Source organism: Rhinatrema bivittatum, chromosome 1 (assembly GCF_901001135.1).
Source record: "Rhinatrema bivittatum chromosome 1, aRhiBiv1.1, whole genome shotgun sequence".
Lineage (NCBI taxonomy): Eukaryota > Metazoa > Chordata > Amphibia > Gymnophiona > Rhinatrematidae > Rhinatrema > Rhinatrema bivittatum.
The window spans coordinates 803,809,112-803,821,931 of NC_042615.1; the positions used below are offsets into that span (position 1 = coordinate 803,809,112).

The 12,820-nt window shown below is 42.9% G+C and overlaps 1 protein-coding gene across 1 annotated transcript in view; it reads left to right on the forward strand.

Moving 5' to 3' along the window:
• The first annotated feature begins 7,297 nt into the window (after positions 1–7,297).
• Positions 7,298–12,820, forward strand: part of CELF4 (CUGBP Elav-like family member 4) — a 1,498,022-nt gene continuing 1,492,499 nt past the window's right edge. Inside the window, exon 1 of the mRNA XM_029581031.1 lies at positions 7,298–7,577. Coding sequence (XP_029436891.1) covers positions 7,298–7,577 — 280 coding nt within the window. The remainder of the gene's footprint in view (positions 7,578–12,820) is intronic.

The following is a 12,820-nucleotide window of genomic DNA, read 5'->3' on the forward strand; positions in this document are numbered from 1 at the left end:
GGCAGTGGCCTGGGGCACATGGGTGCCGGCTGCGGCTGGGAACCACTAGCAGCATCGGTGTATTCATCAGACTGTGGCCATGACAAAGTAGGCCTCAGTGGACCTCGTGATGTCCCCTCTACACCATACAATCATTTGCTTAAACAGAAACATAGAAATATAGCATTGACAGCAGAAAAAGACCAGATGTATCTCCCCTGCCTCCCGTTGGCTTCTCCTCCCCTTGCTAAACGGCATGAGTCGCGACCCTGCGTATCGGCGGCCTCTGTGGATCTAAATTAAAAAGTCAGTAAGTGCTGCTGCTGTGGCAGCGCTGACTGAGATGAGACCTGACTAAATCTGAGCTGGCCATGCTGGGTGGAGATGACGGCCATGTGCCACCCAAGCCGGTGGCATTCCCTCTTACTGTCGCAGGCCAAGATCTTGGGCTGTTCATTGCCAGTGCTTGGAGAATGCTGCCTAAAAGACCCAGGTCACTGGATTCCTTTCCAGGCAGGGACTGTCATAAGTCTAGGAACTATCTTTGCTGTGATTCCCTGCTGATTTTAGACAAAGAGAAGGGCCAGGATATCCAGGGTTCTCTTCTCAGGAAAGTGGGCATTTCTCTGAGTCTAGAGATAGCGGAATAGCCCTCTCATGTACGATGGTGTAGAGGCAGGATTGGTAGGAGAAAGAAAGGCAGGTTTGGGGAGCAGAGAGGTGACTGGTGAGAGAGAGAGAGAGAGAGAGGGGCTGGTTTTGGGAGAAGGGTGACTGATGAGCAAGAGATAGACCGCTTTGGGGGACGGTGACTGATGAGTGAGAGAGACTGGTTTGGGGGAGGGGGTAACTGATGAGAGAGAGACTGGTTTGGGAAGGGGTGACTGGTGAGAGAGAGAGAGAGACAGGTTTGGGGGTGGGAAGGGGTGACTGGTGTGAGAGAGAGAGAGAGAAATTGGGCTGGGTGTTTGGGACATTTTTGAGTTTTTAATTGTTGGTAGGACTGGAATGGAGGATCATCAGTGGTGCTGTGCACCACTGCTGGGGAGACAGGAGGATCAAAGAGTTGATGTCCAATAGTTGATTGCTAGAGTTGCTGGTCAAGCACACTAAGAAGATAGGATCACAATGTGAATATTGTTTTTCTGTAGAACAGGTGACTGATAAAACTGCTTTGCAAAGTCAAGTTTTAATTGTATTTGGCCTGTATAAACATTTCTTAGTTTTTTATTAAAATATGAGCACAAGATGTTGTTGTTTATTAGTCTTGTTGTTAGGCCATTTTTATGAAAAAAATTTGTAATGAAGCTTTTAATTTTTTTAGCATTGTCGGTATATTATTTGTAATCATGATTTTTTGTCATAAATGTTTTTATGAAATTACGTAAACCGATATGACGGTCCCCACCAAATACCGGTTTAGAAATTTTAATAACTAAATAAATAAAACCGATGTGTGGGGATCAGTTGTGTGTGTGTGTGTGTGGCTCGGGGCGGCAGAGGGGGTTGCCGTTAACAATTTTCGCCCTGGCACCTTTATCCCTAAATCCGGCCCTGTTTACTCCTTGTGTCTTTACTGCATTTCTGTATGAAAAAAAAAACCAAACCCATGGCATTAGTCATTACATTACAATAGGCCCTAACAAAGGCACATCTTAATTCCGATGCTGGCAGAAGCACTCAAGGAACATGCTGTCAGAACACAAATTATGAGACCCGTTACAGAGCCACTGTGAGCATAAAACTTCAGAATCGTGTCTTTCTATGCTCTTCAATTATAGATTGTCATTCGCCCAACACCAAATGTTTGTTTGTTGTTTTTTTTTGCTGGAGTTTATCAACCTTTGCCCCATGATCGCGTTTTAAGCAGCTCCACTATCTAATAATGAATGGGCAGCCTATACATCTCCCCCTGTCACTCCTGGATTGATCTCTGATGATCTTCCAAAGTTGCAGCTTAAGGGTCATGTGTGTCCCCTTCTCTCTCCTCCCAGGCTAAATGCCGGGAACAGAAGAGGAGCAAGGAGGCTGAGCTGCAAGCACAGAACAGCTTGCAGTAGATCCTGTTCCTCTGGTCCCCCTTTCTCTGCCAGGCTTTCTGTTGCCAAAAAGACTGTGAACGGGAGAGCACAAATGCTGGTGATCTGCCATGTCTGTGTCACCTGCAAAAGCCTGAGAATGAGGCTGAGGGCACTGGCTTAGGAGTTCCAAGTGGTGCACAAATCCTGTATAATTGAAGGGGGAACTGGGCTGAATAATCATCGCCTGGGGACACAAATTTTTTTAAATGATAATGAGAGTTTTCAGTTAATAGATCTTTTGATAAAGTATATGTATTTGGAAGGGCTCAGGAGAGATTCAAATCTGCCCGAAGCAGATTTTACTGCTGTACATACAGTTTTGCCTGCCTCCAAATTTTGCAGAATGGAGGTCAACATGATTTATTCAAGGTCACAGAAAGGGACTGTGACAGCCTCAGACCAGAACCCTATAATCCCAGGAGTTCTATTGGTTTCCAGCCCCCTGCACCTTCCACTAGACCAGGCTTCCTGTGTCCCTCTGAGCTGGGAAGGTTCCATGAATTGCAGAGCATCAGCAAAGCTCTGTGTGGAGGTTTTCTTTGATTTTTGTGCTAGTGTGAAGCACACCTGCTGGCTCTAACAACACTAATTACAGCCCTGCCACTGAACAAATGCCTTCATTTCAGGCACATTGGTTAAAGTGTGCATTTTGTTACAACTTTTTTATCCTCCTGTCTTTTCTGAGTGTTGATGTAATGCAAAAAAAAAAAAAAAGTAAGTACAATATGCATTCTTTATGATATAGCATGGAGAGATATCAAAGTCACTTTTAGCTATATGTGTGTGTGTGTGTGTATACATTCTTTATGATATAGCATGGAGAGATATCAAAGTCATTTTTAGCTATATGTGTGTGTATATACATTATGATATAACATGGAGAGATATCAAAGTCACTTTTAGCTATATATATGTGTGTGTGTGTGTATATATACATTCTTTATGATATAGCATGGAGAGATATCAAAGTCACTTTTAACTATGTATGTGTGTGTGTGTATGTGAGTGTGTGTGTATACATTCTTTATGATATAGCATGGAGAGATATCAAAGTCACTTTTAGCTATTTATGTGTGTGTGTGAGTGTGTGTATATATATATATACATTCTTTATGATATACCATGGAGAGATATCAAAGTCACTTTTAGCTATGTGTGTGTGTGTGTGTGTATACATTCTTTATGATATAGCATGGAGAGATATCAAAGTCACTTTTAGCTATATATGTGTGTGTGTGTGTGTGTGTGTGTGTGTGTGTGTGTATACATTCTTTATGATATAGCATGGAGAGATATCAAAGTCACTTTTAGCTATAAATGTGTGTGTGTGTGTGTGTATATACATTCTTTATGATATAGCATGGAGAGATATCAGTCACTTTTAGCTATATGTGTGTGTGTGTGTGTGTGTGTGTGTGTGTGTGTGTGTGTGTGTGTGTGTGTATGCATATACATATCAAACATCTTTCCCTGAGATATTGCTTTTCAGATATAGGTATCATGACAAGAGTAAAAATGAATACTTAAAAAAAAAGAATCTGAGATAAACATCAGGGTTGTATTTGTATGGTAGGTGGAGACCCCACATTGTTCTTTTTAATCCAGATATCCCTTGAGAAGACAATTTAAACATGATTTGTTAAAAAAAAAAAAAAAAAAGGTATGCATGATCTGTAAGTTCATAATATAGACATACACACACCCTCCCCATAGAATTAGCCACTGTTCCTGTTTAAGAGGATATCTCCTCAAGGCTTAGAGGAACCTATTGGACTGCATTTGAATTTGGAAAACCGGTTAGGTGAGGAACTGCCACTGGAGCTCCTTAACCACGAGAACAGAAATAATTTAATCCCCACCCCCTCTTCCTGTCCTGTGCTTTACATTTCCTTTGGGTTTTAGCTGGTGAGCACTATCTCTTTTTCTATGACATTATTTCAATTGCACAAATCAGTTTGGTCAATTCTAAAAGGAGAAAGCAAACGTCAGGAAGCTGTAAAAACAGAATAGCAAGAAGCTAGGGGGATACCAAAATTAAAAGTATTAATAATAATAGCAATAATAATAATAATAATAATAATAATAATAATAAAATGCTGCTAAAATGAATCCATTTATTCATGAAGAGGGGCTAATTGCTGGAATTAATTGATTCACGCATCCAATATTTCAAGCACTTTCTCCTTAATATCAGATTTGTTTTGAATGTGTTTTTTGGTTTTTTGGTGGATTGGAAATGTGCACACAGGTTTGGGGAGAAATTCTGCCAACTTTTTTTTTTTATTTTGTGTGCAATGAATGGCCATCATTCACCACTGGGAGAGCCACAAGTCCGCAATTTTGCTATTTATAGTGAGTGAAATCAAAGTAGGTGTTTGCCTCCCTGAATTAATAGTTTGCTTACATGGCACGGGCATTGTATATATGAAGGAAGTAGGCTGGTGGGAGCTAAGGGCCGAGAAAGAATTTGCCTGTGTTAGCTCTAAAGAAAAACAGTCTATTCTTTTTTGTCAGAAATCTATGTCATCCCTACATTATCAGTAAATTCTGCCCATTCTTTCTAAAGCTGCATGAAATAATGCAGTGGAAACAAAGTATGCATATGTGCATTTTGAATTATAAGTATTTTTCATCCTGCGCCATTTGGAACGTGTATTATTGTATTACAACATTACACAAGAAGTAATATCTGATTCTGGGAAGCACCCTGTTCAGCAAATATGTGAAATATCCTTTATATCTGATATTTTTTTTTCCTAATTTTGACAAGGAAAACTTATCCTGTCATGAGGAAATGAGAGGAATAAACAAAAGGAGAGATGCTGATATCTGATGGGTTGCCTAAGAGTCCTTTTAACCCTTTTCCTTTCCAGTAAAAGTAAACTAGTATAAAGCACTTACTGAATTTTCTTCTATTATGATTCCTTGTTAGATTACAGCAGGATTTCCTTTTTTTTAATGTTTAAGTTTTTACTGATCTGAAAAATAAAAAGTAATTTGAAAAATATGCCTGTCTTGGGTTGGATCTGCTCTTCACTAGGCAGCTTTAGCCATACACTAGAAATCAATTCAAATGTAAAGCAAAGTGAGGGAGGGAAGGAGGGAGAGAGAGAGAGAGGGAGGGGGAGAGAGAGAGGGAGAGAGAGAGAGAGGTGTGCCCAGAACAAAGCAAAGTTCCCATCCTAGCCTGACAGATTTGTGAACTAAGCCGTTGTAAGCAAATTTACTCCTACACCTAGAGGGCAGGCTGTGCAATATTGTTTATTGTATCAAAAGTCTAAGTCAATCATGTCGGGGGATTTACTTCCAATTCTCATTCTACAGTGTGTAAGTAATATGTTTCTGGACTATAAGTACAAAAACGGTGCTCTGCAAAGTGTGCCTTTTTTTCCGGGGGGGGGGGGGGGGGGGCGAGGGAGGTGGTTGCATCCTACGAGTAACATGTTAAGGAGAGAGAGAGAGAGAGAGAGAGGGTTCACAGGAAAGACGGAATCAGGCGCTGACAGAGTGATTCTCCACCGCAGTTCATTCTCTTTGCTACCAGGATGAAATTAAAGGCGAAAGGCGCTCACCGCGAGTATTCCACCTTCCCGCCAACAGCAGGAAATGATTTTCTTTCTTTCTTTCTTTTTTTTTAAACAATGCATTATTTAAGCTAGGTTTATTTTCTGCAATAAACAAACAGCATTAGTCAGGTAATAGATAATTTTCAGTCAAATCCCTCGCACTTTGCACACAGAGGCAGATGAAACCCTCCTCCTGCTCCCGCCCTCCCCTCCCCTCCCCCCCTTCGGCACACAAACACACACAATTTAAACAGCCCCCCCCCCCCCCCCCACTCCCCGTCTCCTCACGCGGCGCTCTCCTCTTCCACCACAAAAGCAAAAAAGATTTATATGTGAAAATGAGAAACCGTTGCTCCAATAGTTTCCTGACACCAGCAATGCCTCCCACCATCACCACCACCTTTTTTTTTTTTTTTTAATCTGATGCTAGCTTGCGAGCGAGAGCGAGAGAGAGAAGAAAAACGGCCTGGGATTATTACCTACAGAAATAATAATAATAATAATAATATCAGAAGTGCGATTTATGTTTTATATATCAGATGGGAGGGAAAGAAAAATCAGATTGCAAAGACAAGCAGGGAGAGCCCTGCATATCTTTCCATAAAGCAGCAAGAGAAAGCCATCAGACTGGATGAGTGTGCAGATGGAAAGAATGTGTGATTGTGTCTCTGTGTCTGAATGTGTCTCTCTCTCTATATATATATAGCATGTTTCATATATTATATATATATATATATATATATATATATACATTTTTATATATATATATATATATAGATATATATATACATATATATATATATATATATATATATATATATATATATATATATATATATATGTATATATATATATATATATATATATATATAAAGCATACTAGAGACATTTTGTTTTAGATTCCTTTCCCGAATATACAGGATCTCGTGGCACGGTAGAAACAGAGCAGCTGTCATATTTCTTGTTCAGATGCAACAACAAGGCGAGAACACAGCGACTGTGCCGAGAGACAAACAATGCCAGGGCTCCAGCGCAGCAGCAGCAGCCGCACGTCCATGACTGCAACTGATATACACGACAAGCAATGATCAGACAGGAAGAAAGACATACATATATATATTCAGATATATATATATATATATTCAGATATATATATATATTCCCAGATCAAAACGCGTCACCCCGATGATCATAAACAAATGATAATATAACAAACAAGGGCAACACGCTGCTTTTTCCTGCCTGCCTGTGCTCCTCGCCCCCTTTTCGCTCTCGTCCCGCACAGAGAAAATTGACAGGCTCCCTCCCGAAGAGCCATGCGCCTGCTCCTTCTTATAGCAAAGGGCTGGGCAGAAGGTACCACTGAGGCTGCCGGGCTGGCAGACAGGGAGATCCGCGCACGGCGCTAGAATCGAAAGCAAAGCCCCCACCCATCCTATCTCCCCACCCCCTCAGTCTGCTAGGGACTTGAACTGACCCAGCCTGTTTAAACGGAAAGGACACAGATCCTGTCTGTTCAATGTAAAAAAAAAAAAAAAATCAGATCAGACCAGAGAGGAAGAGAGAGGGAGGGCGAGCGAGTGTGCGTGTATGTGTGTGTGAGTGAGAGAGAGAGAGAGAGAGAGAGAGAGAGAGCTCGTGAGAGAGAAAGAAAAGGGAACAGGATCCTCTATGTATATAAAGATGGCCACGTTAGCAAACGGACAGCCAGACAATACCAGCCTCAGTAGCAATCACAGCAACCCTAACACAAACGGGCACATGAACGGATTAAATCACAGCCCCGGGAACACTTCCACTATCCCCATGAAGGATCACGATGCCATCAAGCTCTTTATTGGGCAGATCCCCCGCAACCTGGACGAGAAGGACCTGAAACCTCTCTTCGAGGAGTTCGGCAAGATCTACGAGCTGACAGTGCTGAAGGACAGGTTCACTGGCATGCACAAAGGTTAGCTTTACATTTTCCTTAACTTTCCCCACTGCAGATCCAGGGGAGGAGAGAAGTGGGAGAGGGGTGGGTGGGTGTGTGTGGTGGGGGGGGAGGGGGGGAAGCAAAAGGGGGGGAAAAAGGCAGAAAGAGGAGAGCGAGAGAGGGAGGAGAGAAGGAGCTGGAAAAGAAGAGAGCAGCTGGGGTGGTGGGGGGCAGCCGCCACTGGAAGGGAGCAAGTGTTGCCCAAGTGTAACCCAGCCCGGTAGCCGAGGCAGGGGAGAGGGAGCTGTCCACAGGAGTGGTGCTGAAAGACAGTTCCGAGGTTGCTTGCTTTGAATGTTTCGCCGGAGGCTGGCGCGGGGAGAGAGTGTGTGTGTGAGTGTGTGTGTGAGTGTGTGTGTGGGGGGGGGGGGCACAATTAACCAGAAGAGAGAAGAGTGTAAGTAGGCAGGGGGAGGTAAGCGTGATGACAAAGCCTGGTTAGCAAAGCTCACATCTCACCGAAATTCAAGTCTAGCGACTAAAAGAAACCGAAGTGCTTTTTCATTCATGTGAAGGTCAGCGCTAACTTAAATACCGTTGTCTTGGCCAACTTTCTTGCACTGGGGTGGAGGTGTGTGTGGGGGGGGGGGGGGTGGACGGGAGGGGGGGGAGGTAGGAGGTGGGGGAGACGCATATCACACCCTGCTGCTGCTGCTGCAAGTGAGTTGACTTTCTGGCAAAGGTTTCAATGAGTCAGAAACGATAACTTTTGTGATGTCCAATGCAATTTATGCCACCTTTTGTGTTTTACAAAGAGACCCATAGACACCCCACACGCACACACACACACACACACCCTCACACAACCATGAAAGTGCTTATCGTGTAAAACTGGGATTGCAATGTTTTTTTTCCCGACTGTAATGCGCTGTGGTACTTTGGATTAATAGAAGCATGTGAGATGTGGGAAGTTAATGCTTTCAAAGAGATTGATCGCCGGGCATGAATATACTATAGCACCAGCTGAGTAAGTTGTGGATAATTTCGTGGGTGCAAGCACAGAACGAGTTTAGGCTCCAGATGAAATACCGGACCACTGATGATTAGAAGAGGGGCTTAGGAAAGCAAGACAGCCTCGAGCTGATGGATAAAACCGGGACGCCACTACAGTACAGGATGCCATCTGTCCGAGGGCAGAACAACATACAAAAGTTTCACTTCATGAGCATTGTCCAATATAGACAGAGTAAGCGGCACAGCCCCACGGAAAAAAAAAATCACTGAGTTTATTAACCATGACCCGTCGAGATGTAAATCCTAAAAGCCAACGTTCTAAAATATATATATATATATATATATATATATATATATATATATATATATATATATATATATATATATATATATATATATATATATATATATATATATATATAATTCATATGGAGAGCCTCGAGGTGTAGCATATAAAAGGCTATATCCCTTATGCGTATGCGTCTATATATATATATATATATATATATATATATATATATATATATATATATATATATATATATTCCCTGGAGAAGGAAGAGCTGTGGCAGTGATGCTTTTAAGTGTAACCAAGGCAGTTCTCCCTTTAAAAGAAATACACCTGGACCCTGGAAGGTTGATAATAGATACATCTATGAATTGCAGCTTGAGCCAAGCTAGAGCCAGGGTTACCCGGTCTGGAAGCGAAGTCATGATGAACTGAAGCTTGTGAAACAAGGCTTACTGGTCAGAATTCTCTGAATGCATTTAATAACAACAACACTCTTAATGAAAGGCTAGTAAATAAGATTTAATCTTTCCCACCCCCTTCTATTTTTATCCGCCACAGGGCAAACTTTGCCTCCTAAATGATTGTATAAATAGAAGTGCATCCAGGGAGGAAGAATTTATAGATAGCACATGCAATCAGCGGTGGGGTGGTTTTGTTTTTTTTTTTTCCTGGAATACATTATGGATATTTTTGGTACCTTAATTCTGATAGATTTCAACAGGGACTGCAATGTTTCATCCCAACTGTGGTAGTTTGAATAGAAGCATGTTTCCGTGTAAGATGTGGGAGGTTAATGCTTTCAGAGAGAGATTGATCGCCAGGCATAAAAAGTACTAGCAGCAACAGTAGCAGTAAAATTGTGGATAATTTAGGGGTAAAACCAGGGATAAACAGAATGCGATTAGGCTCAAATGAAATACCTTATCACTATCCATAAAAAGAAAAATAAAGAAAGAACACAAAAAAAAAAGGAAAGAAGGAAGGAGCAATAACCCGGGCTGATGAATGAGAGGACGCGGCGGTACCGCACGAGTCTCTGCACGCATCTTGTTTCCGCGTAAGAGTAACATTTCAGGACGGGGTAACCACGCGGCCCCATATAAAAAAAAACTCAAAAAGTGTTTCAAATCACTTGCCAAACGGTAAAGCCAGAAACCAGGACAGCGAGCAGGCAGATGTCCATTCTCTAAAAACGTTGTCACCCCCCCCAGGATATTGGAGACAGACTCGGTACAGAAGGCAGATAGGTGCCAATGTGCCATTATATTCCAGCTTAACATTATGAGTGTAAAATTATGCAGAATAAATACCGAATAGCTGCACTTTGCATATATATTTGTTTATTTTTCATAGAATCCTACCATTCCCTCCCCCCCCCCCCCATTAATTTCAGTGCATTCCAATATTTATTTATTATTATTATTTTTTCTTTTCACGTGAACATGGTACTTACCAGATACGGTGCTGTTTTCTCTTTTAAACAGCTTTTATTATTGTCATCATTATTAATCAGTTGCTTCTGAGACCCTCGAATTGATTCGCGCTGGCCCTTTAAAATGTCTCCCCCCCCCCCCCCCCCGGTGGTGAGATGAGAAGAAGGAAGGTGGGGCGGGTCAGGACGGGGTGGAGGGGCCGGGGGGAGGTGAGTCAGGTTGCCGTCGAAAAGGCGCCTCTGAATAGGTCGGGAGGGGATGCAAAGCGCCGCCCGTCAGTGACTCAGCATTCCTGTGAAATAAAGGGAGGGGCTCCGAGCAATGGGTGTGGTGCACTGACAGCAGAGCTCCTCACGTCTGCCTTGGTCATGCCACAAGAAGTTGGGTTTTCGGGGGATGGATATCCATAATGAGCATGCACGATATAATCCGGCGGAGTGACCAGAATAGGCTTGGGGAGCCTCCTGGTATGAAGGGTGGGGAGCTAAGGAGAAGGGAGGGAGGAAGTGAAGGAGGCATGAGTGAGCACCAAAGCTGCCTTAAACAGCAGCGATGTGGCGACTGCTCCTTGCTGCTGCTGTCTGATAGGTAAAAAAAAAAAAAAAAAACCCCAAAACCCCACTGCATTGGTGACAGCAATTGGAGAGAGGGGCTGCTGCTGTCATCTAGTTGGTCAGGCTGAAAGAAGACCAGAGGTCCTTCCAGTTCAGCTTTCATCCAATTGCAGCACTCTCTTAACTGGTAAATCCAGGGAAAGGTTAAAAACAAAAAAAAAGCACCAAAACACTGAGCATCTGGAGCTGCTTCTACAACAGTGGGGGGGTGAAAAAATTCCTTCTGGACCTCTCTCTCTCTCTCTCTCTCTCCTCTTACTACGTGGATCGGTTCAGAATTGTAGGGTTGGCACTTTTCCCTAGTGCGGGGGACTTGAAAAGCTGAGTGGGGATGGGATGGAAGAGTAGTGATCCAGTGCTTGAGGTAGCAGCCTGAGCACCAGAGAATCCGGCTTCCAAATCCCACCTCACCCATCCATGCTCCTCCATACCCTGAGCAAAGTGGCTTCAGCCTCCCATTGCCTCCTCGGGAGGAGTCAACTTAAATTGTAAGCCCTGCAGGGCAGGGAGCGACCGACCGTACCGAATTATAACTCACCTTGAGCTCAGGTTCGGGAAGGCCATAATTCAATCCCAAATCCACCGAGAGCGGCTGAACCCGGCTGCCAACAGTTACTAGAAAGGCCCTAGGCTCCGCTACTGCTAAACGACAGCGCAGCGTGCATCGAGTTATGCACCGCAGCCTCTCTGGATCTCCTTCCCTACCTCCGTGGGGGGGGGGGGGGGGGGCTCACTGACAGAGTGACTGGCATGAGGGGCCTTTACAGGCACCGTGTATATAGGTAAGCGGTGCCAATGCCCTCAAGTGCTGAAAACTGAACTGAGTTTTTAAACCGTGGCCGATATTGTGCCTTCTGATTTCCCCTGCACCTTCTTGGTGCCACACACATACACTTGCGTAGAAAGTTTTAACAGAACATGTATGGTGATCTTGTTTAAACACTAGGCTTTTTTTTTTTTCACCTCAGGATGTAATTTATGCAAATAATCTGCAAAATACATCAGTTTCCCACATGGAGACTTTTCATCGGCATTGGATAATATTTAGAAAGAAGACCGAATAAAATATTTACTCGGTGACACACGGACATCTTGTCAGGGGGTTCTGTGCTTCAGAACTTAATGAGTCTTCAGAGATGAAGATGCAGCTAATTTAAACAAAGCAGCCCCCTTTTTTTTTTTTTTGGATCTCTTCCCCCTCTGCTGTGAAACTTAAAGTGAGAACAAAAATGTCTTTATTCAAGCAAAGCTCGATGGGAACAAAAAGGCAAGAGAGAAAAAGACCTTCCCCCCCCGGTTCTGACAGCCCTGCCACTCTGAAACCAGTTTAAACTCTCTGCATTCACTCTACGCTGGTTCTAATTTATTAGCTAATCCTGATAAAAACAGGCCTCTGGCTACTCGAAAAACCGACTTGCTTGCCACTAGTGATTGATTACATTAAGCCAAAAAAAAGCATGACTGGACTTTGAAGAATGAGGCTTGTGTTTGTTCGGCTTCCAGATTACGGTATTATTATTATTATTATTATTTTACATCAGTAACATAAGAGAAAGTATTAAGTCAGAGCATTTGTAAGGCATGGATGAAAGATTGCTTAAAAGATTTGCTCACCCCTCCTGGATTAAAGCCATGTTGCTGAGGAAGCAGGTGAATGCGGGCACGCTTGTCATAGCTGGTGAATGAACTGCTCCCTGATTCATAAACGCAATACCTTAGGAAGTCCGTCATATTCTCTGCAGGCAAATGAAATACTCCCCCCACCCCAGTCAAGTACACTAAAGACTTCAGACACTGTTGAGTGTGTTTATCATCATCATCGTCAGCTATGGAGGGATCCTTTAAAAAGGATTAGCCCACAGTAAAACAGTAAGGGAATGAGTTCATAAATTAAAACACTTTTGTGTAGTGCCTCTTGTACTGATT